General features: G+C 42.9%; 1 protein-coding gene and 1 long non-coding RNA gene across 15 annotated transcripts; one reads left to right on the top strand and one right to left on the bottom strand.

Moving 5' to 3' along the window:
- Positions 1-24055, bottom strand: LOC112574082 (7-dehydrocholesterol reductase-like). 14 transcript variants are annotated; one of them, XM_025254933.1, is made up of 5 exons: positions 23833-24055; positions 8347-8458; positions 5054-5159; positions 4484-4703; positions 1-3991 (listed from the first exon to the last, which is right to left on the bottom strand). In XM_025254933.1, exons 3-5 carry the CDS (start codon positions 5133-5135, stop codon positions 2824-2826), a joined length of 1470 nt encoding a protein of 489 aa, XP_025110718.1. In that variant the 5' UTR covers positions 5136-5159; positions 8347-8458; positions 23833-24055; the 3' UTR covers positions 1-2823. The 14 variants fall into 14 exon arrangements, with proteins under 14 accessions (XP_025110718.1, XP_025110712.1, XP_025110714.1 ...); XM_025254927.1 differs by having other exon boundaries at positions 8357-8458; XM_025254929.1 differs by lacking the exon at positions 23833-24055 and adding an exon at positions 22614-22711 and having other exon boundaries at positions 8357-8458.
- On the top strand, positions 12316-16835 carry LOC112574135. The gene is made up of 3 exons (XR_003101358.1): positions 12316-12457; positions 12719-12780; positions 16509-16835. It is a non-coding gene; the product is annotated as an uncharacterized LOC112574135 (long non-coding RNA).

The following is a 24055-nucleotide window of genomic DNA, read 5'->3' as shown; positions in this document are numbered from 1 at the left end:
CTTCCTTAGAAATGTTTACTTAAAAAATAGACAAAGAGGAACAAATCGCAGGTTTTAAGGTATCCAGAGTCCCTTGCACTGTAAAAAAAGATAGAAGCCGAACAAATAAATACACACCTCGATGACTCTTTAGAAGATATTTGATGAGAAGGTGGAAGGTGAAGGAACGCAGTTTTTTAAGTTGTTTTACGCCTTGTAATCAGTTCAGTTTTAGACATAAAAGAGAAAATGAGGAACAAGTTTTATTACTTATCTACACTCATACCTTTGAACAGTGAAAGTCACCTACAGACAAGCTTCAACCAGCACTTTTTATCGACAAAGTCTTTGTAGAAATGTGTCTGGTGATACTGTTGCTCGGATTCAGCCAAACAAGTACATACCCAAAGTCTTCCTACCCATCCGACAACAGCATGCAGAAAATAAACATAACATCATTTAGAACAAGAACTTGAGCAATGCATCAGTATTAAAGCAAAACAAATATATATATATCATTCAAAAAGCACTCAGCCTATTTCAAAATTAAGTAGAGTAAAAAAACAAAGCCACAATGATTTCCTTATTGTGAGTGTAAATATCTTTCATTCTCATGTGTCACAGATATCGTTGCCATAGTAACATGATGACAAACAGGATCCGAAGTTTCTATAGCAAATAAGTGTTATTATAACCATTTCCTCCACGGCCTTTACGGCATATTAACCATGAAAACAACAAAAAACAAACACAAAAAAACAAAACAAAAAGAAATGGCGATGGGCATAAAGACAGAGCAACTAATTCACATTAGAAAAATGACAGATGCTTTACCTCATGCTTTCCAATTCTTTCACGATAGGTACATGGACACAAGTACACAACAGAGTTATCCCTCTTGCACTGATTTAAAAGTGTCAAAAATTATTTTAAAAAATCTTGCAGGGAAGTGGGGTTATTGGTAGAATTAAAACACTCGGCGTAAAACATTAAACTTACAAATTACTTCCGTTAAAAATAGGAAGACATTACTCTACAATGTGTGATTCCTAAGGGTGTCAGGGTTAGGGTGTTCGCTTCAAGTTACATTGTGTGTCATTATACTAATACCATAAATATTTTTTTGCAGCCCGTGCTCCTGGAGACTAAAGAACTTCTCTTGTTTTCTACCATTAGTTCAAACGGCTAAGTTAAGACTGTACTTACGAGGCAGCAATTAAAAGTGCGGGATGTTTGTCTCTCTCTCATATGAAAGTAGGTGGCGGCAATAATAACCATAAAGAGCTAGGTATCAGACTGCGAGATGTAATACTTTAATGAGAGTTGATATTCTACACAGAGCGAGAGCGAGAGAGCCGCAAACCTAGCGACCTGAGTAAATAAAATAATAAAAAAAGAAAATAATGCGAACTAAATGTAATGATAGAAGGAAATCTGCAGCCATACTTTCATGTTTCGTGCTGCATAGCTTTAAAGATTAAAACGATAACCAGATTGTTGTGTTTATCTTGTGAGAAGACAATAGTTCCCCAAATAATCTTTCTGTTTATCAGTAAAGAAAGAGGTCTTTGTGTGAAACTGTCTTATCGTTCCTGTCGACGAGATTTTTATCTCTACACTCATTGTGGGCATAACACGAAGAGAGAGAGAGAAAAGAGGACAAGGCAAGATATATGTTCTTCTCCATGGTAATTCCAACCGCACTACACTGAACTACACCACCTATGTGTGCGTGTGCACTTGCACACCATCTGCATAAAATGATCGCCCGTTTTTTCAAAACTGGAGTGGATTTGGTAGCTGGTAGCATATTCTCTAATGATTGCCACTTTCCAAAAAACCTGAGCTTATTATTCATATTACATTTAATTCTATTTGATAACCCTTCAGAAGCCGAGTGCACTGTTTGAATGGCTAAGAAGCAGCCAGTTAACCATTGAACTCCCAAATTATTTTGGGGGTATTTTTGTTTCCGTTGTAAAAGTCCCCGGAACACAAAAATATTAATTTTTATTCTTGTGAGTGGAACCTGTCCTATAAATATGACACTGGGAGGACTTGAGATAAAAGAACCTGTATATAGCTGTCCTATAAAAAGGACATTAGTAGATAAAGGGTGAAGTATATGATGTATTTCAGCTGATCGCTCGGCATTAGATAGCCCTAATTGCACCTACAAGTTGTGCATCTTACCCCCGGTTTGCAACATCTTGAATCCCGTTACAAATTACAACTTTATAGCCTGCTGTACTTTTTGGTGAATGCCAAATATCAAAATATTACCCGCTTTATAAAATAGAATAGGCATTTACACGCACAAAACTTGAGATAGGGAATGAATCGTTTGTTTTAGACAATGACTATGCGACGCCTTTCAGTCCTTCGATTCATGTCAAACACCTAGATTATAAGACAGGTTTCGATGACTTTTTTACTGGGACATGTATAGGTTAACAGAATGCTTCTGTTAAACACCAAACAAAATCAAGAAGAGAAAATGTATTTAGATTTGTAAGATTTTCTTCCATTTTCATTTTTGGCGAAAAATTGTTTTCAGATTCTTTTCACAGAACTTGAGACGAGGAACTGTCGAACCAAGAAGAACTGAGAATGATTGTCCCTAGCTTGTCATAAATCAGTTTGTTAATAAATCATAAATCAGTCTCGGTTCTCAAATTCTTTCATGTGCTTCAGAGTTTTATTTCGCCTTTCAAAAATGGTGAAATCATTAACACCATCTTCTTAACAAAATAACCCCACAAAAACAAAGAAAGTTTTTTATGTCTGAGTGTGTGTGCCCGCCCATTTGTATGTGTAGAAAGACAAGGAAGCGCTAGTTATTCTTCAAAATATATAGGGGACGATCTTGTGTGGAACCTTGCGGCAGTACTGCAGCCAAAAGTTGCCGTACTTGTTCTCGCACTTGGTGTCGTCCCGGTAGCTGCGATGGGTCAGCAGCAGAACCAGCCAGATGACGTAGGTGTAGGGCATGACGTCATGGAAGAGAGCCGGTACCGACCAAAAGAAGGCCAATAGGATCTCGGGGATGTAGTGGAAGTGGCGCGACAGCCCCCACCAGCCGGATGCCAGCAGGATCGACTCCCGCGTCTCGCCGCTGTCCAAGACGTACTTGGCGCGGATGATGCTGGGCTTGCGGCCCCACACCAGGCAGCGACCGTCCGAGCTCCGCACCTGCAGCTTCTGCTTGTCCGCGTCGTAGTTGATGTAGATGGACAGGACACCAAGCGCCAGGAGGAAGGCGGTCAGTGGGAGGCCCAGATTCACGGGATGGTTGACCATGTACAGTGAGACGGATGCGTACAGGCCGGGGATATATACGAGACAGCCCCAGCAGATGTAGTAGCCGGCGCGGTCCATCATGATGTCAATGGTGTTCATGTAGCCGGCTTCCCACCAGAAGAACTTGGTGCAGTAAACCAGCTGAAGCGTCGTGGTGACGAACATGCTGTCTACGAAGCCGTAAAGCTCGTAACTTTTGAGAGCAAAGACGCAGACCAGGAGAGGCCATACGGTCATACCGAAGCGGCAGTTGGTGAAAACCTTCACGTCGAATCCCAGCACTCGCGGGTACAGCTCCATACCCCAGTAGTAGTCGAAGATGATGTTGCCCGAGGATCCGCTGTCTGAGAGGGAGGGCGCCAGCAGACCTTTCAGATAGAGAAACAGGCAGAACAGGATGCTGAAGATGTTCAACGCAGCCAAAACCTCGTCGAACCTGTCATAGATGAGAGTGGGAGAGACAGAAAAGAAGGTCTTGAGGACGATGGTCAGAAGAACGAAGGTCACCATGGTGGTGGCAAAGCAGGCGAAGCCGTTGTCCTTGTACACGGGTACGTGTCCTTTGGGCGTGGTGGGACCGTATACCGTCTTGCCGGGTAAGAGACGCATGATGGTCAGGGCGAAGACAGAATACCCGATCAAGGTCCAGATCACCGGGGCGCTGGGTGCATTCACGTGACCATATATATAGCGTAGTCCACCCACAAGAGATCTGCAATAATACGGTTTTCTAAATTTGGCAAAGCTTGCAAAGGTCTTGGTTAATCACAATTCGCAAAACACACACACTCACTCACATACTTCTCTCACCCCACCACACACGAGGAATATCAAAGGTTGAACTGGAAAGCATGAATGTCGCCGGTGCGACAATTGTTGCTTCCTCGTCACTCATCCCCACTCACCCACTCAAACGGTTGTTGGGGAAGAAAAAACGAACATAACTGCGGGTAATAAAAGATAAACCTGCGCACAGTCTTACACCATCGGGATAAATTCTAGCCAGCAGTGTACACAACAACTGAAGCAGCCAGTCTACTCATCGGAACTAATCCAATAAGCGTATCAGCTCTCTCCAAAATCAGTCTTTTATCACGTGGTATGGTTTAGCCATTAACCCTTGCCCTAGCCTTCTATACCGTTCTGAACGATTAAAGTTATCAAGAAAGTGTTTAAAGGTCATTTTTCTCTGGATCCTGCTTACTTCTCTCGAAACACGTTCCCAACACACGCATAACTTCCGTCGCAGTGTGCAGCTGCAAACCAGATGAGGAAGACGATGTTTGGGGTGGACGCCATCAGGAAGAGTGGCATCACCGATCTCAAGAGAAAATTCTTCAAAGCCTGCATGACGGGGTTGGCCGTGACGCGCGCATAACCAACCTGGTACTCGTGGAGGCCGGTGCTAAGAAGGTCATTGGAACCTGAAAAAACATTTACTAGAATCGGTCAGGGACTTGAGATGGAGCGAAACTGAACTACTTTCACAAGCAAGCGTTTTGGCTCTGAGGAAATATACGACACATTTCCACGGGTTATACAAAAATGTGATGTATAGAGGCTCAGCTGAAAGAGTAAAAATGTCGAATTACTCCGTTTTCTGCCGTTAAATTAACCTATTTCCTTCTGTGTTAGGCCAGTGGAAACAAATGACAATCATATCGAAATAGTAGCAGACAGATGGATTGTCACGTAGGTAGATAGGTGGGGAGTGAGTGAGAGAAGTAGAGAGAAAGAGATACTCTACAAGAGTGGATACCACTGCCTCAGTTACCAGTTTTAGTCGTAAACTCACTATTTTCGTCCATTGGTTTGCTTGCAGTTCGCCTTCCCACCTTGCTCCCTTGCGATGGCATCCTCTGATCGTCAGCTGTTTCAACCTGCAGTCAAAGTCACGCAGATGCACACAGTGGGTCAGAGGCTCAGAGCACACATATAATAAATATGTAGCACGACAGTTACACCGTACACAGAAGGAATACCGATGAGACACCAGTTAGACTACAAATAGATGAGATGAAGAGTAATACTTCTGGCAGACCACACAGCGAAGTCGTAAGGTGTATGACATTATATAAGCTGTCATATTTTCCTATAATTGGATAAGGTATAAATGAAAATATTTTCTGTGTGCATTATATACATTCACTAGTGCTTTCTTTATTTGAATTGATGAAAGATGTGTTACTTCATCCACCCACCCCTACATACTTACCAAGCAAGCTTTGGCGATATGTAGCTTTAACCCAGCTCTGGTGCAGTTTCTATTTCTTTCTGAGCACAATATGCAGCTTACACACTCTCTCTCTCTAGATCGTAAGAAGCTAAAATAGAATCACATTGCACCCTTCGCCGACGTTTGTAATGGTGATCACGTGGTGCCCTTAGGCTCCTATGGACATGAACTAAGTCAGAAAACAGTAACAGAAAGTCAGAAATTTATAAAAAGTGGCCTTAGGATCTGACGATAATAGTAATAACAACGGTCAGAAATGTCTGGACGGACGAACGCGCGCACAATGAGAAAGACAGAGGGAGCTCGAGTGCGCGCGTGTGTGTGACAGAGTATCAGAGAACAGAAACGATCGTGTGTGTGCTAGGATGCCAGGTGTTTGCCAAGGATATCGGCTACAGAACATTGTTTCTGCGAAACCCAAGCATTCCAGCCACCGCATCAAAGGACAGACTACAATTACATTTTAAGTACGGTAATCGTCAGATTACTGCTGACATCTTCAGTGACAAGTGTTGGAAGAACTGGACACTGCTTACGTCAGAGCGTGTCATATCGTTACAGACAAATAAAACCGAGATTAGTGCAGGCATCCTTGAAGACAGGTGTCCAGACATTGAGTACCGCCCAGAAGGAAAAGACGTCAGGCAGACAGTGTCAGTGACAGTTCGTCTTTGTTCACATGCAGAATGCTTTTCACTAAAGTGCGTCTGCGCAATCACGATCTGCCGGCTGTGCTTTACAAAAGAGATTTAATACGTAACTTTAGTCAAATCAGTTTACAAGTGAAGGATGAGTATCTACGGCCATTAAGTCGGTTTTGTCGGTCCTCACAAAGAGTTTGTGTAGAGTATCCGCAGCCATCTGTTTAAAAACGATCGCTTGGAAGAAAGAGCGGAAAGCGGAAGCGATAATAAAGCGAAGCAGCGGAAATGTAAGGATTGTGAGCAAAGGGTTTTGCCATATCTTATGAGGACTACAAGCAAACTTGTTCAACTAACGCTGAAGCATGAAGCGTGAGCTTAGATGCAAGCATCCCCTACGATGAGATTTCCTGTGCATAAAAATGCCAATTAATTTCAGAAGGTAAGAAGTCTGTCCGTAGACAAAAGGAGATAACGAACTCGTCACACACACGGAGCACTCTCGAGACAAATCTTTCATTGTGTCAATCACGGTCTTAGTGGCATCGCGTGCAGCGGAAGGGAAGGAACTTGGGGTCACTTAGAACATATCAGACAATGCAGCACTCTGGCGTGCAGCAGTGTGGAGGTGGCGGGTGGTTGGTTGAAAAAGAGGGGTAAGGGGGCTTGCATCCTTACGAGCTATGGAGAAAGCGAACTGTTTGCCCTCATGGTCATGCAGAGTTGACAGATTTCTGCAGGAAAACAGACGACGTGCTAAAGTGGCTTGCCAAACAAAATAGTTGACGAAGACGGATGCGCTGATTACAATGCAACGTTTACAGGTCAACGTCACCAGCACCGCCCGTCACGTGACGTGTTCTGCGCGTGCGACGTGTGTTCTATTTCAGAACAGAATGTTAAAAGCTCATTGTGCAGAGCTGTGAAAAAAGCTGATGCTAGCAGCTTCTGCCTGGAAAACATAGTTCACAGTCAATTATAATTATGGAGGAAGACTATTTTTATTCAAATGTCTGTCAAAGTAAAGATATACAATGTATACGAAGGATCATATTGCTTCACCAACCGAGCTTAACTTTTTTTCTAAGAACACCGTTGGAAATAAAAGTAAACAGTATCCACGTGTTATTCTGTGATGATTGTAAACATATGTATGGACCGCTCAGTAAGACTACTGTAGGAAAGCATAAAGACCCCAAAAGAAATATGATCCATCTCTTGTGAAGCAGAGCACGTCAAATGTGCTATCAAATTAACTACAATAAAGCAAATTATGTTTGTTACAGAATATTTACAGGCCAAGTATACATTGCCGCCCTACGCTCCACTTGGGGCGTTTATGAAGAAGAAGAAGAAGAAGAAGCATGCATTTAGAGAACACCACATTCATAAACATTGATTTCTTAACGCAAATCTCATATTTCAGTTAAATTGCATCATGACACGGGACAGTAAAATGTACGGTGGAACAAAGTCAATAAAAAATATCCACAGGTAGCCACCGTCATGGTTCATAAAGCGTGTAAGATTGCGGTTTCCCCTTCCTCTCAAGGATATAACAAATGTCACTAAATGCCACCGCTAAAGATAAGTGTAAATGTCGGCATCTTGCTGATTTCAAAAGTCGGAATCCAACACTTTGATCTTTTGCTTAACCAAAGATGTTAACCCCAGATTTTACAGCCTTTTGACTAGAACCTTAGTGCTAAGTAACCCCGCGCGATAACACGATGATACTGCAATGGGGGAGCAAAACTGAAAGGAGATGCTAAACGCTCTAAGAGTATCGGAAGATTTTCAGCGCCGAAAGCGCTCATCAAAATGTTCTCCTGCTCTGTTAAAATTAATCAGTAACTAAATTTTTCCTTCGTTATTTTAAAAACATGTTTGAAGCCCAACACTTTCTACATTTTACATTTAGAAAGGATTTTGCAGGTAGGCATTTTAGCAGGCCATGTCTTAAAGAGCCGAAGCTACACTGTCCTCCCAAGTGTTCCTCAGAGAATGTCGAAAAGAGAACGCTTGAAAGACTCTCCATTAAAAATGTTTCACTTTAATCTCCTAAACTGTAAATGTAAAATGTTACAAATCTTCTAGAGTGATGTTGTATTAGTTACAGTTATGGTGGTAGTTGTTATTGTTACTACTCTACGTTTTATCTTTTATCAGAACACAAAACAAAACACGTACGTTTGCATACCATTTCTCGTTGAGAAAGCAGCTTGCTGGACAAGGGACTCACAACACAAATAGCGTTTCAATATCGCCTCTCGTCCACGCAGATAGATTGTAACCTCCTCAACTGCAATAAATAAGAACTGCGATCACGATCATTTATCACCAAAGTTTTACGAATCACAGCGTAAAATAAGGAAAAGAAATAAATATGAAGCGCGCGCGCGCGCGCGCACACACACACACACGCACGCGCACGCGCACGCGAAACTGTAGAGCAAGTCGATTAAAAGCTTAAGATTGCTTTAGCCATCGTGCGAGTGCCAAATTATAGTTGCTTTCGGATCAGCTACGATCAGATTCCAATATTCATGAGCACTTCGCCAAAAAGGGGGAGTCGACGACGGCACTGTCAACCCACATCAAACTCTGCTCAGTGGTGCCCCACGCTCTCAGTGGGACGGTTACAAGGAGTTGGACATGAAATCCACTTCTCATGACTACCTGTGCCCGATGAGGATCACGATGATGACAAGGTAGATAGATGACGATGACGACTATGATGACTTAAGCCAGGGATGCCCAACCTACGGCCCGCGGGCCATATCCGGCCCGCGACGCGTTGCCATCCGGCCCGCGAAACTTCTGCCCACAGTGCAGGAAATCGGCATGTTAGTAATAAAAAAAGACTTAAAAAAGGAAAAACGAAAAAAGGGAAGAAGAAGTATTTATCCCTACGTATGGGCGTCTCTCAATCTTTTTATCGATGGACGAACATTTCGATTCAGTGCTCCGACTTGGTGTCTCTACGATACAGCCAGACATTCAAAAGTTGGTTTCGGGAAAACAACTTCAAATATCCCACTAATTACTACATAATTAATGGTAAGTAAAACTTGTTTCTAATAAAAATGGTATCTGCTCTATTTTTTTTTCTTTTTTTGTATTTTTGCGGTGAAGCGGCCCGTGACTCGCATGTCGGAAATGTATATGGCCCGCAGGCCGAAAAAGGTTGGGCATCACTGACTTAAGCAATAACTCTGATGACTACTTTCAAAGCGAGAGCGTCTGTTGTGGTGTGAGGAGGCAGAAAGCCAAGTAAAACAAAACAAACAAAAAATCTCGGTCAGCCGTTTGCTCTGACTGCGGACGGTAAATGCTAAGGATGCTGCACCTACTGCTCTGCAGGCACTTTGCAACATGTACTGCACATGACGCAGCGCAAACACTCGCACACACACACAAAACCTGTGCCGCAGGTAGGATAGACTTTTTTTTAAAAAAAGAAGTTCGCTGCAGATGCCAACGGTAGTCGTGGTTATAGTGCTGGCTGGGATGCTTTAACAGCAATGAAAAGGGCCACTTCGCTCCTCTGAGAATAGATTCTACCATTCTGCAACCTTAATTCCTCTGACACAAACTGCATTTTCCTTCGCAACGGTTGCCTTGGCAACGGCTCGTTAGCCTTTGTCATGGATCTGTAAGGGCAAACGATTGGCGAGTCACGACCATATGATTAGAAGTAAATGGCGTTTATTTTGTTTCGTGCAAGTTAATGGGAAATACCAGTTACTTTTGCTTTCTCTAAACATTATTTTTTCAACATAAACACGCAAGCACGTAACAGTTGCCACGTGACATGCATGTGTCACGTTCAGTACTTCTCGCTTGCTATTTCCCCACCACCACGACACACTCACCGCCGCTCTGCCTCTCATGCTCCTGAGGCTGCAAGTGTGAACCCTAACAAGCATACACAATTTTTTTTAAATGCAGACTGCCGGTCGGTTCGTGTGAGCGTGAGAATGGGCCCAGCACGAGTATCGACCCGCATGAGCTGTGCGTCTCACAGCCTTTCAGCCTTTTGAGCTTTCTTTCTCTCTCTCTTCCCATCTAGTTCTCACAATCGCTTTAACAGCGGGTGCTCACAGTACTAATTAGTCACTGTGCCAGGTGTTCACCATTTTGCTAGGCACTAGACAGATGGTGATTGCGAAGCAGTCGGCTGAACTGAGATATGTATTTGGACTCAGGCTGACTAATTGTGTGCGTTTTTTAAAAGAAAGAAACATAAGAACAAAAACCAGAAAGAAAGAACAAATAGAACTGAGATTCACTTTATGATCTACACGAGATTGTTTCTTTTCCAAGGTCCATGTAGCCCAAACTTTCATGGGGCCAGCAATATCTATTCTTTAAGCTTAAGTTATGTAAGAAAATGCTCTTTAAATATAATACTACTTATTTTAAAATTTTAAACATCTCGTTATTGAAGAACAAGATGAAAAACATCTTTCGCAGCTGTTCTACTTCCCAGGTCAACTTTTCTCTTTTTTCAAATGTTATTCATCAGAATCCATCTCTACTTAAAATGCTCGGCATAAAATTCACTGGCCTCGTCATCGCCACCATCGTAGTCGCTGTCATCGTCAATCATCATGTCTGGCGTCAGACTGGTGTTCACAACGGCTGTCTGAGTTCGCATTCACCTGCCTGCTGCCAGTCAGAAACAACCTGATCTGCTCTGGTACTAGTTACCATAGTGCACTGATCACATTTATTAAAATAAGAATTCTTGTAAAGACTCTCATAAATTTCTCAAGGTAAATTTTAATTTTTTAAATTTTTATTTATTTAATTTATTTATTTTTTTGTTGCTATCAGCAGAACGCCGTGGCCCACAGCAGTTCTTAAAATGGTCGACCTGAAGATTTTTTCCCAGAATGCAAAGAACAGGTGACCAGTTATCAAGGCGGTTACAAACCTCACTGAAATTTACCTACTTTGCAGACAAGGGGCAAGTCAGTATCTCTCAATATCTCCCTAGCCTAAGATGTAAGAGTACAATTTTGGCAAACCTTTCATACAACCTTGATGAAGTCCAAAATTCACCCAGCACTGCGTGTCGGGCGATGTGAAATAGTGCATAACTTCATGCGAGCTTGGAGCACTAAAATGGCAACAAGCACTGAGACCAGGGTCATACTGTGTCGCAGTGTAGCGACCAGAGAAATGATCACATGATCACTGATATGTCATAATATGAGTGTGAGTGCATGAGTTCTTAATCTTCATTCTTACATACAGTTATCTCATTCATTTTTTCCAGAAACTGGGCCAGACGTCTGACAGTGTCAAGTTCCTAATTTTGATACCTTCAACCTTCCACTGATAAACTTACGCTGTCATGCGGGCGATCCGACACCCACAGCAACAATTTATCACATCCTTACGCTGACGACCTTTTGACACACTTCTAAGCCTCTTTCGAAGTCTATAGAAAGAGCACAGTTTATGTAGCTTAATTACATATGTGCTGGTAGGTCTGTTTCCGCCATGAACGATTTAGGGTTAATGCCAGCGATTAAACCATAACCTTTTGCTGTTTCCGGCGTGGGAAACGCTCTGCTGATGGAACTGAATGCAAAAATTAGCAAAGTACAGCGTTGATTTTTTTTATGCATTAGTCGGAACCTGAACCTGTCGGTCAGGCGGCTGTCAATGCAGGACCAGACATGGTTCCCTAGGGCCGGGAGCACAGTCACATTAACTGTATATTTACATCATGTAGAATGTTTATGGAATGTTAGCAGTTTGGCTGACGGCAAAACTAGTGTGGGCCCTGGTTTTCGGTCGTCCTCCCAATGCACCAATGTTTTAATAAGTCACACAGTTCGATCAAAACATCTGTGCGTCTGGTGCATCAGCTCTGACGACATGCGATAACGATACGCGGATATGGAATAAAAAGATGACGCTAATAATGTCCTTGATAACATATCAGGCAGATAACATTTTCTCGCTTTCATGCCATCCCAGAAACGTTCTCAAAGCCGGTTTCTCTGAGACTCTAACAATCAATAACCACACGTTCCTAACTGCATGAAAGTCCGTTTAGGGTAGAAAGATAAAAACTGTGAACAAGACGATTACCTGTGTTTATGGGCAGCCTACAGCCACAGGGTTCAGTTCCCAGCTTATGCTATGTGATGTGGAAAAGTCAGTTTGCTGGGTCTGATTCGCTTCCTCGCACGGACGAAGGCGCTGAATGGTGTTAGTGACACTATGAAAAAATGCTATTACTGACAGGTCTACCATACATACCCTGAGGGCAAAGAGACTCTAGGTTAACTTCATTCAAGTTCTAGTTCATGTCTTTCGTTAGCTTTCCGTTGCATTTTTTTTCATTTTTATTTTGGGGTGAATGGTGCTTGAGTGTGGTCCAAGTTTTTATAGCATGTGAGCTTTGCTAGAACTCTTATCCATATTCCTATTAAAATATTGCTGTCAGCCGCAAATATTGTGTTGTTCTTCCGATTAATGTCAATATTTATCAAACTGTAGTGCATTCTAAACCTTATTTGTGTTTTCGTGCATTTATTTTCAGAAACCCGACACCTTTATCGGAACTCATCTGATGCTTGTTGAACCTGACAGCGTGTTTGACAGGTACGTTGCTTTTTTAACACCCTCCTTAACAATGAAGTCAGTAAGTTTTCCTACCGGTTACACAATTAGGGGAAAAACTTGCGTAACTATAATTAATCGGTTAAACGGTTTTCGAGCCACGACGCCATCAGATTCAACAATGTGCGATGTCACTCGGTTTGCCAAGTTTGAAGTTGTGATAGATCCCACTGATGCTGAATTTACTTCTGTATCAGGATGCGACAGTCAAAGACATGCTCAGTTGTTCTTCTATCTGGTCTGAAGCCTACCTGTTCATCTGCCAGCAGCTCCTACTCAGTGGTGCTGATGTGGCTCTGCATTACTTTCAGCATGACATTGCTTGGGTGGCCAATAAGGCTCATGGTTCTGTAGTTCTGGAACTTGCTGTTTGCTGCTTCATTTTTTGGGGGGAAGGAGTATGTCAAGTGACTGCTCCATTCTTTGGGCCATTCTTCGCATTCTTTGATTTTAACTGCGCTCGTAAGGGAGCAGCTCCGCCAATCTTTCCCCAACACCTTTCTTAAACAGCAAAGAGTGATTAGAGGGATTAACTTCGACCACAATGCTAAGTTCCATAATAGGGGTAATGGAGAGGGCTGGATGGGGATGGGTCTAAAGAAAAACAACGGCAGACCAGGAAACGTGGAACGCTAGACCGGTCACCTGACCCGCCTGGCTTCAGCTCTATTATGCAGTTTACAGCTGCAGTGACTGAGCAAGCCTCCTATACAATTACCGCCTGCCTCTCAAACAGCACCGTTCCCCGTGATGAAGAAAACTTATTATTACAGGCCCAATTCCACAATGGATGGCGCTAACAAGCAGAGCGCCGATAAAGTACAAGAGTGATAATGGGAAAGAAGGGGTATCGCGATAACCTGGTCATATTCAAGGGAAGGAATTGTCATTCACTCTTGATACGACTTGCCAAACCTGACATCTAGGTGTCTGGTGAGACGGAATCTACATATCTTACCTTAGAAGAAAACTGCATCAAGTACACTTTGTTTAGGTGCACTTACACCTGCAGCACATGAACGGCAGTGCTATGCCCCTTTCAAAATAAATCCTTCTGAAACCCCTACATATTTGCCAAACATTCAACGACAGCTGTTAGATAATCAGACTTCTCGGCAGAGAACTATTTAATGTTTAGTGTATACCTTGACAATCGCAGAATGTATAGTGTGTACCGTACCAACAGATGGTCAAGCAATTTTCCATGTCAGTACGCGTTGAAACTAGAAATCAGCACCTCGCGGGGCAACAAGGGGTAAATAAAACCATACGTTATTTCGTTGGGGAGCTATACCCGTTACCTCCCAAATTATGTTTTTGTATAATTTTGTTTCCGTTGTAAAAGTTTTTAATTGGTGTACCCGGAACACAAAAGATGTTAGTAATTTTTTTTTTTGTATTTTTGCTTGGGTAGATACTGCCTGTCCTCTAAATACGTACGACACTGGGATGACTTGAGAGAAAAGAACCTTTGTACACAATATGAGAATATATTCATGTCGCACTGTTGAAGATGCTCTTTTACTTCCTCAAGGGAAATGCCCTTTCTTTGCACGTTTCACTACAAAAATCGGATAACTAAGGCTTATGTTAGATCAAGGCACTATTTGCACTCCATCACCCCAATGTCTTATTTACATGATGGTGGGAAATGGTGGAAAACGATGCGATATTACGTTCGAGTTCATGTGATTGGAATAAAATATACCAATACGACATGTGGATAGTTTACTTACATTGCACAAGTCCTTCCGTCTAAGCAAGCAAGCACAGCACACCTAGACTTGCAGTCACCTGTTGCGAACTGTCTTCAAAGCTACAAAAAGCAACCTGTCGCCTATACGCTACATTGCACTTGGCCACCTCCGTGGAAATACTACAACAGATAACTCAGTCTGTTTTGAATGTGGCCCAGATCACGTGATTGCTTTGGTACAACTGTCCTCTATTAATAGGAGGACTCGTTTGTTGGAGTCTCCGCCTGTGTGCGTTGCACGTGTGTATGCGTGTGTCGAACGTTCATCATCCTGAAGGGCGCGTGCGTCTCGTGGCTTTGCCTGGCTTTGTCGTCGAGAGACATGATGGAGCTGATACGGGTTTCTCTAAGCAACAGATTTCTCACTCTGCCCTTCCCCCTACCCCGGGGGTTGGGGTTACTAGTTTATCACGTTTTCTGCCGGCCAGTGGAGGCAAATATTGACCTATATTGCACAATTTCTCTTGCAGCATGTAATACAGACTCACTGCAACGAGTAAAACAGACTCACTGCAACGAGTAAAACAGACTCACTGCAAGGTTAAAAGAAGACTCATCGAAACGTGTAAACGCGAGTCGTTTGCAGCGTGCAAAACAGATTCGTCAAAGCTTGCAAAACCATTTTGTTATACCACTGTATCCTCCATTCCCTCGGCGAAACAATATACAGACACTTCCAGAGAATAACCTCAGCAATGTCAGCAACAATAAATTGGTGCCTTTTGCAACGGTTGAATAGTAAACTAATATATTTCTTTAAACTCTATTTTCTTGATAACTTCTTTCCCAGATTTTCAACTCTGTGCATGGCTGGGGATGTTTCTTTGTCTGAAGGAGATAATCTCAATAATAATCACCAAGCATATTTTTTTGCGAGATAAGACACAGAATTTAACCGGATTCAGATTTAGAACAAGGACACGTTAAGAGTTTCAAAACCTGGCGCATCATTTGACATGTAGCCAAGCAGCTGGCAATTTCTGAGAGCATTATTCAACGACACTTAATACTCCTCTGACGAGTTTAAAGCACATATTGTGTGTCAGGTGGATCAGACGAAGAACCAGGCTCGTATTAAGCGTGTCCTCCCACCGCCCAAAAAAAAAACCAACTCACAAACTTGTCTGCACAGATAAACGAAAGATAGAGAACTAGTTGGACATAGCGTTTTCCGCCCCTTCCCTGTCTTTTGCATTTCCTACCGCAAATCATTCAGACAAAAAATGAAGGTGTAACAACCGCAAGAGACTGGGTGTCATCAAGCCTACCACATACAGATGTATTCATCAGTTAGTGGCGAAACAGTGAAATTCCATGCGCTGTAAAACTCTGGCATGGCGCGTAAATCTTATCACTCTCCCTGCCCTACATCTGGCACACAGACCATCATCATCATTTGCACAATGACTGCCAATTACTAAGCGGCACAAACATTTTTCTGTAAAAAAAATTTTTGCTCGCTTTAACAAAGGTCACAGAACTAACATCGGTGATAACGCCCCAGGGAGATAACGCTACTCTCACAGAGCGAGACCATGCTGTTAAGCACGACCCCTCACATGTGCGGGGTGGTACCCAGGCTTTTAAACCTCAGTGTCCATCAATCAACTATCGTTCGGGGCCCGAAACCCGCGTGCGACGTAAAGGCGCCGTGCATGTTTCTCTGCAAGATGATGTACGCACGCTCCACAAAAACGTCAACACGCGAAATTAGTCGTCTAAAAAAGAAAACCTACTTACCTCTTGTGCGAATATGTGCGCATGTGTGTCGAAACTGTACGTGCGTGTACAATTCCTCGCTCCGAATGCCGAGCAGGGGGTTAGCAGCCGCTGCCGAGTCTGAGGAGAGTAACACGGGGCTGCATGGTGAGTGAGGGAGGGGAAGGCGTGTATCGGCGTCTGCCGGCTCTCGCAGGTCAGTTTTTTTCCTACCCCGTCCCCCCCTTTTTTCCAGCAAAGCCCGGCCGAGCTTCTCTGCGCGCCACAGAACAGCTGCAGGCGGTCCTGACAGCTTGTCTCGCGCTGCGATGCCAAGCGCGTGGCGCGTGAGTCAGTGCGGAACAAAGAGCTGAGCGGCACTGACGGCACGGCGTGAAGACCGAAGATGCGGCAGTGCGGCTGTCGCAGAGATGAGCGATGCTGACCTCCGGGGACAGGGTTGCTGCTGCTGCTATCGACAACAAAAGACGATGGCAATTAACACAGCAGTCAGGACGAAGAGCGTGTATGGTGAAAGAGTTGGAGGTGCTGTCTCATACTGGAAATAAATTATTAAAAATGTTGTATTGTCAAAGTGTGACTAATCCTCGTAGCACCTTTGTTCCAGACTGGATGAAAAAAAACTGGTTTCGAATGATATCTCCGGTCAACGCGATTATCATCATGAGCAGTAGCATTAGTATATATACACACACATGTACTCAGTGGAATACATATCAAGCTCCTCCTTGACAAACTCTTAAGTGGACCTACAACCGTAAGTCAGGCGCTCATACCGCAAACGTGCAGTAAATCGGATAGCCAAGTGGTTAGAGCGCTGGTGTCCTGAAAGGCGCGATGGTTCGATGCTCGTGTAGCGCAGCAAACTTCTCCAAATTGACCAAACTGTCGGGAATTGGTACCTGACTCCACAGAGAGCTAATGAAGACAATGTCGCGAGGGAGAGGAGATGGACACTGCCATCACATAAAGCTGGCCCCGAGAAAAGGGGGGTTTCCAACACCTCACTCGCCAACGACCTATAAATGTCAGGGGTGATCACTATCAGTATTGTATTGTCTTACCTTAAGTGAGCGGTCCTGGAGGATCAAAATCAGCTTCGATCTCAGATTCGTTCCTAACCCTGTACATTTATATACCACCTTTCTATAGAAATAGCAGGACTCACAGCGCTTTACAGTAGTAAGAGTGCACTTACATAGCGTCAAAAAGACCAGAGAAGTGCACTGCACAGGAGGATCACATAACAGCCCCAATATCAAATATTATTTGACGTCATAGCAATACAGCAATACATCGCTCAAAACTATAATTCTAAAGTGGTGGTTTACCCTACAGATCAAAACACATTCATCTGCTGTTTACCGCGCTGCTAATAGGGGTGGGGGTGTTAAGAGTACGTGGAAGTTGCTCCTGTTTACATTACCGCCACATAAACTGTTATTATAAAGCTGTTGTCGCGTCAATATTGCATTCAATAACTTACAGCTTACGATATGCTTGATTACACACTGGTATCAAAACTTGTTTTGCACAGGCCGCCAAACGATTGAGTCCGTAAATCGGTTCAGTATAATCTAAGCGCAGCCACACCCTACCCTGTTTTTCATCAGGACTTCATCCTTGTGCATACTTTTATTAGACGTCAACAACACTGAAGTCAGGATAGTGCGTGGATACGATTACATTATGAAGACATCAAGGGAGAAGCCGGGAGCATGTTTTTGTTGTTTATACATATGACGTCTACGTTGTTGATCTCTTTCAGTGCTTAGTAATGTTTGTATGTCTCAAGAACGGACAATTTGAAAAAATAGAACTATCACAAGCATTATAAAAAATGTGTATTCCACTCGTCCTTGAATATATTTTCCACAGTGTGAGTTTGATGAGTTATAGGGACCACCTTATATGTAGCTCCTTCCCCACCCACCCCCAAAAAAAGCAATAAAAGCTACAAAGCTCGTCGGTTGGCACGATTACGGCGCTCAGCATACAGGGAACGTGACACAATATCAGCAAACAAAGCCCCACCTCCCACACTCCTTGAATCGTCCAGAAGATTTCCGGAAAAAAAGAAGAGAACATGGGGGACAGTTTTTTAAGCAGAATCTGAGTCCAGAACACGATCTTCCTGACAGAGAAGCCGCTGAGATGAGCTTTTCTTAACTTTGCAATTGTCGTAATACGACTGACCAATTTTGGCTAAATGTTTGTGAAAGTCACATTGGGGTGACCGTTCGGGACAGTGGAACAGTAATTAACATACTAAGCTTGTTGCCAGTACTATGGACGAAGTATGACTGCAACTGTGAGACTTTGAAGTACTTTTGACGTTCCAAGACACACCTGAACAGTTTGCGGCTTTGTTTGTTTGTTTTTATCGGCAGATATAGGCGATATAAACATAACCTGTAAATTTCAGCTTCCAAAACCTATCCGTAATTAATTATCCACTAGCAAAGCATGCGATTCGTACCTGCGATCGCCGATAAGTGTACTACGTCACGTTGGTACACCCTTCACAACATTGCCAGCCGTCAACACCAGTCAGAGCGACAGCTCGGGTTATTCGGACCTTGAAAGTCTGCATTTCTCGTGATAAAGTAGCATTTTTCAGAACCACGAGAAATGCAGACTGTCAGCGTCCGAACTGTCCGAACTCATTTTCTCTCTCTGACTGGTGCTGACTGCAGGCAATGTTGTGAATGGTGTACCATTCGTAGCGGATAATTAACGGATGGGTTTTGGAGGCTGAAATTTACAGGTTAGTTTGATATCGCCTATATCTACTAAACCGTTCAGGTTGGCCTTTAGTGAGAGCAAGGACAAAAGTGACACTGACATTGGATGCCTGAATAACATCAAGAATGTTCACGCAGTCTTTGTTGGATAAACCACCGATCAGTTTAAAATGTATATTTTCAATAAAAGAAGAATTATTCAAAAATTGGAAAAACAGCATTAATTCACTCAGATACCAAAAAATAATAAACCAAATTGGGTTGTCTGTCCCTGCGCGATCGTCCGCCTCTCATAATGCATATTTATAAAAAATATTTTACAATCATAAACCTGAATTAAAAAAAAAATAAACAACTATGGTAATTCAGGAATTATTTTTCCGCAAGGCAGTTCAAAGAATGTGGACGCAAGTGCAGGCACAAGGCTATTTGCTTTTTTTCGATAAAACCAGATGCACTGCAGACAGAGCTGCAACTGCGCGGCACTACGGTTTGTAATGAAGGAAAGTGAAGTCTACACAGAGTTGCTGTAAACGTCACGTTTACCGTCTGATCGATGAAACCGGCTCGCAGTTCAGACGATAAAGAGCTAACCGCATAGTTCAGCTTAATCGAAGACCGCAAAGTTATAGAACCGTTGCCATGGCTACCAGACAGAGGACGAAGAAAGGGGTCGCTTCGCGCTAGGTTGTCTGCTCCGGAAGGTTTCTCCTTCTCGCCGCATGCTAGCTCAGCCGGCAAGGTTGGTTTTAATGTTCAGATGTGTGAGTGTTGGGGGGAAGGGGTTGAATGAGGGTCGAGGTGGCGCCTAAAGGACATTCAGGACGTAAAAAATTCGGCAGAGTATCCGTTGCAGAGCTTATGTCCAGCGTGGAGTGCCCTATCACCGGACTCTGGCTACATCGCTGGAAGCAACTGTTGTTTTGATTTTGCGGACTTTATCTCAGAAGTACTAATAAGCATATCTACTACTTTCTCCGCAGTATAAGAAAATGTACAACGTGCAGCGTAAAACCGTTTCTCCTGACCAGTTAAAGTTTCTAGTACATAGTTTTCTACTAAACTCGTTGTCTACAATTTTATCAAAGAAGGTTTTAATATATGTAACACTGATTTTAAAAAAAATCACGACACTTAGCATCTGGTTACTTAAAAAGAAAGCGAAAATTAGGAATATAGTACCCTCGCTTCATACCATACCTATTTACCACACTTTTTCAAAAGAAGAAACCCATCATTTCTTGCTGACATGTGTTTCGCGAATCGAAAGAATTCCGTTGCTGACCTGGAAGAGACTACACGGTCCTGGATGACATGACCTCTTGTGGTGGGGAAAGCGGATGTATATAAACGTGCTGATGTCAGCAGAGCGTGGATTGACAAAACAAATGACAACATATAAGCCCGATTTTTCCTTCGACACAGTCGGTGCTTAGACATATGTGCGTACCTTGTGCCTGACACTGCGGTGCAGCTGGAAGCAAGTGAAACGGCAGCAAAATGAATAAATGAGATAAGTGGTCTTGAAATTCTGCTATCAGACGGAGGACAAAAAGTGACCCAGAATGGTTCAAGCTGAGAAAAGCACAGATGAATAGCAAATTTTGCTCGAGCTCTGAAGTCCCTTGCTAGTTTGTGTGGCAGCTAATGTCGCAGGAACGGGATGTTGACTGAGGCAATAACTCACCACCACCACCACTCTCTGTACTAACAATCCTTGCTGCTGTGACTGATCCATGGCGAATCATCAGAAGCCGTCATTGCGACAAACACATGCTCTTATTCATGTTCTTGCCTTTTTGTCTTCGGGAGTGACCATCCTTTGACCTCGCAACACACATTTCTGTCACGTCAGGCCGTGTCTGGGCAAGTATATTTATTAGCGCGGGGACAAGGAAAGTACTGTACGTTGAAACATTAGCGACCCAAGCCACACACCATTAGTAGATCACTCGCGATGTGCGCTAGGATAACCCATTACCAACTTCGTACGAATTTGGTAAACGGATTGCCTTACTTCTATTTATTTTAAAGATTTTGAAACACTCGCTGAAGGTAAGAAAAATCGAAAGATCATGTTCGCGGACATAAAAGAACATTTTAATGCTAGGCAGTATCAGCACGATCTGTCGGTATCCTTCTATCCAGACTGACCATACTCTCGTTTGAGCCTTTGTTTTATCAAGATTTGACTATTGTCACTCTCTCTTGTCCGGTTGTCTTCTGTATCTTCTCACCAAACCCCAACAGCTCCAAAACTCTGCACAAGACTCATACTCTAAGAACGCAAACAAGATCATGCAAAACCTCTTCTCCGTATTCCCCACTGGCTTCCTGTGCTCGTACAGAATATAAACCTACAATTTGCTGCCGGTTTTTTTTTTTTTTTTTTTTTTTTTTTGCAGGTTCTGCTCCTAAATTCTTTCACCCCGCTCACTACATTTTAAACAGACATCTCTGTGCAGATACTCGCCTCTTTTCTGTTCCTAGAATCAGACGAAAACCTTTGGCGAACACGCCTGTTTGCTCATTCAGCATCAACTTGTTGGAACTACCTCCCTTACTTGATATGCCATCAGCAAACCATAGAGTCTTTCAAACGTGACCTTAAAACACACTTATTCATGACCCTAATGTTGTAGCAGAGCGCTATACCAATATAATTTTTTTATTATTATTATTAATGCCGTACCGTCTTTCGCTTCGTTACACTATTGTATTAACCATTATATTAACTAAAGTTTAGACTATAAAAGTGCTGTCCTTTATCGACTTCCATGTTCTTTTAATGATGTTTCATCAGACGGGAACTTTGATTCATCATTTACGTGGCGATGATGATGTCACTGACGTCATCTTGTCGAAAATTAAAAATAGAATCCGCACGAAAGTACATGTATTTAAAATGGCCAAGTTCTTAATCTCCTTAGTAAATGTCACATTGTGATAACGACACAAATATACTAAAGAGGTACGAAGTGTCTTGTCTGTTGCGAGGCAAAAACAAACAGTTTCAATTCAGACCTTTGTTGTGTTAGCTTTGTTTACATGTATTTATCAGATTTCAAGTCTAGTTAACATGTATGAGCACCGTAAGTCCCATGGCGTAGAAATCCGAGTTTTCAATACGACGACGACGATGATACGGATGAAAACTAACATTACATCACATCCTTTTAAAGCAAAACAAAACTAGCCGACACATCGTTTGCTGAATCGTTTATCTGTGTTGCTCATGATAGTGGGCTGCCAGGATCATCCGGTCAACAGTGAAGTATATCGGGGTGACTGAGTACAGTTTAGAGTCGTTCAACAACAAGTCCCTTATGTACCTATCCTGCTTCATGAATGTAAAACGTGAACTCTGGTTGCCCATAGGAAGGGGATAATCCAGGCATTCGTGAGGAGGTGCCTAAGGAGGCAGCTCCTGATCTCATAAAGAGAACATAAAACCAGTGACTTTGTATGAAGGACAAATACACACTTGTAAGACACTCGAAAGAAACTCTACTTGCAACAGTCAAACTACTTAAGCTGGCCTGGATAGGCCATATGAGCCAATACATCACCATGTCGAACACTGTCCTTCAAAGTACCTTGGAGGATGGTCAACGCCGCGGTGGCCAGAGGAAGAACTGGAATACGAACGTCAAAGACTGGACTGGTCGTCTTGCGCAGGACCTGCTATCGCCCAGAATCCGTAAGCTCCCCCAACGACAGGTACCAGTCAAGGCATGACTGACTAATGACTTCTATTTCCTTCTCTTAAACCCGCTAACAAAGCTGCTAAAAAGCCCAAAGGTAGAATAGCGATCCTGAGTAAGCCCTCTCGCTGGGTTAGGCCTCGCTGAGTAAGCCTTAGTAAGCCCTCTCGCTGAATGTAGTCGTTAAGATCAAGTGCTGAGACCGTGTCGCGGTACATTTTCTTTTTTTTCCGCTGGCCGTCGGGAGATTTATTTAAGTACTACGGTTTCCTCGCACTTCATCGCCTCAACCCACCCTTAATGACAATTTTTTTAGGTGAAAATACTTTTCACCGGAGTTATAAGGTGCAAAGAGACTGGCTAATCAAGCTGAATGACTGCGAAAGACGTCTGACTGCATAAATCTCATTTTACAGTTTAACCTTGGAAATAGTATAACACCGGGGCTACATAGCATAAGCTGTCTTCTCTTTTCCATATGTCCATGAGCCATAGATAAATGTTTAAGCTAGATGTAGGAAATATAAATTCAAGGCAGAATGCTCTCTTCGTCGACATTACCTCGCGACAGCTTGCTTCTATGTTATTCTCTCTCCTCCATTAACTTAATAACATATTTTTTGTGATCCCAAATGACAGCAGCTGTTGTTTTCATTTCTCCAGTATTGCTAATATATATTTTTTTCAAATGTAATCTGAACCAACTTTACCGACCTTTGGAACTATTTTTAGCTTATATCGTCATCGCATTTGCTGGATTACAAGATCCAAAGAACTGGTAAAAAAAAATGTGTTAATATCTACTTTTCTTCCATGTATTTTGGTTATCCAGAAGCTACCTGTCGACTCAACGATCCTGTGCTAACAGAACAATTTTCTTTTCTTTTGCTACTTCGTCGTATTTATTCATCGAGTTGTCAGCCATGATTCGTAAAGCCCGCGATGAGACTTTTTCTAAAGGGCTTTCCGGTTTCTCTCGACGTCTCAAGAAATATCGATAGAATCAAAAGTATTTGTACTGCCAGTTTGTGAGATATCTTATTATTAATTCAGTTCATGTAAGCCACCAACTGCTAAAATATGAAACTGAAACTGCGAAACGCGTACTTACTTTGTTTAAGCCGGTCTTCTGCTCAGGCTTAGTCCTCTAAAAACTGTGTCGTCTGCTTCGATCTCCCGCTGGTCCGCGTGCACCGATAATGCTGCGCTGCCCGATGCACAAGTGTAACGTGTACACTAATATTTGTTTCAATGAAAAGACACACGGATATCGAATGCAAGTAAAGTCGGGTGCCCAAAATCACCTGACGACGCTCAGCTGTGCTCGTACGAAC

The sequence above is a fragment of the Pomacea canaliculata genome, linkage group LG10 (assembly GCF_003073045.1).
Source record: "Pomacea canaliculata isolate SZHN2017 linkage group LG10, ASM307304v1, whole genome shotgun sequence".
Lineage (NCBI taxonomy): Eukaryota > Metazoa > Mollusca > Gastropoda > Architaenioglossa > Ampullariidae > Pomacea > Pomacea canaliculata.
Note: the sequence above shows the minus strand (reverse complement) of the source record. Positions and strands in the feature narration are given on the sequence as shown.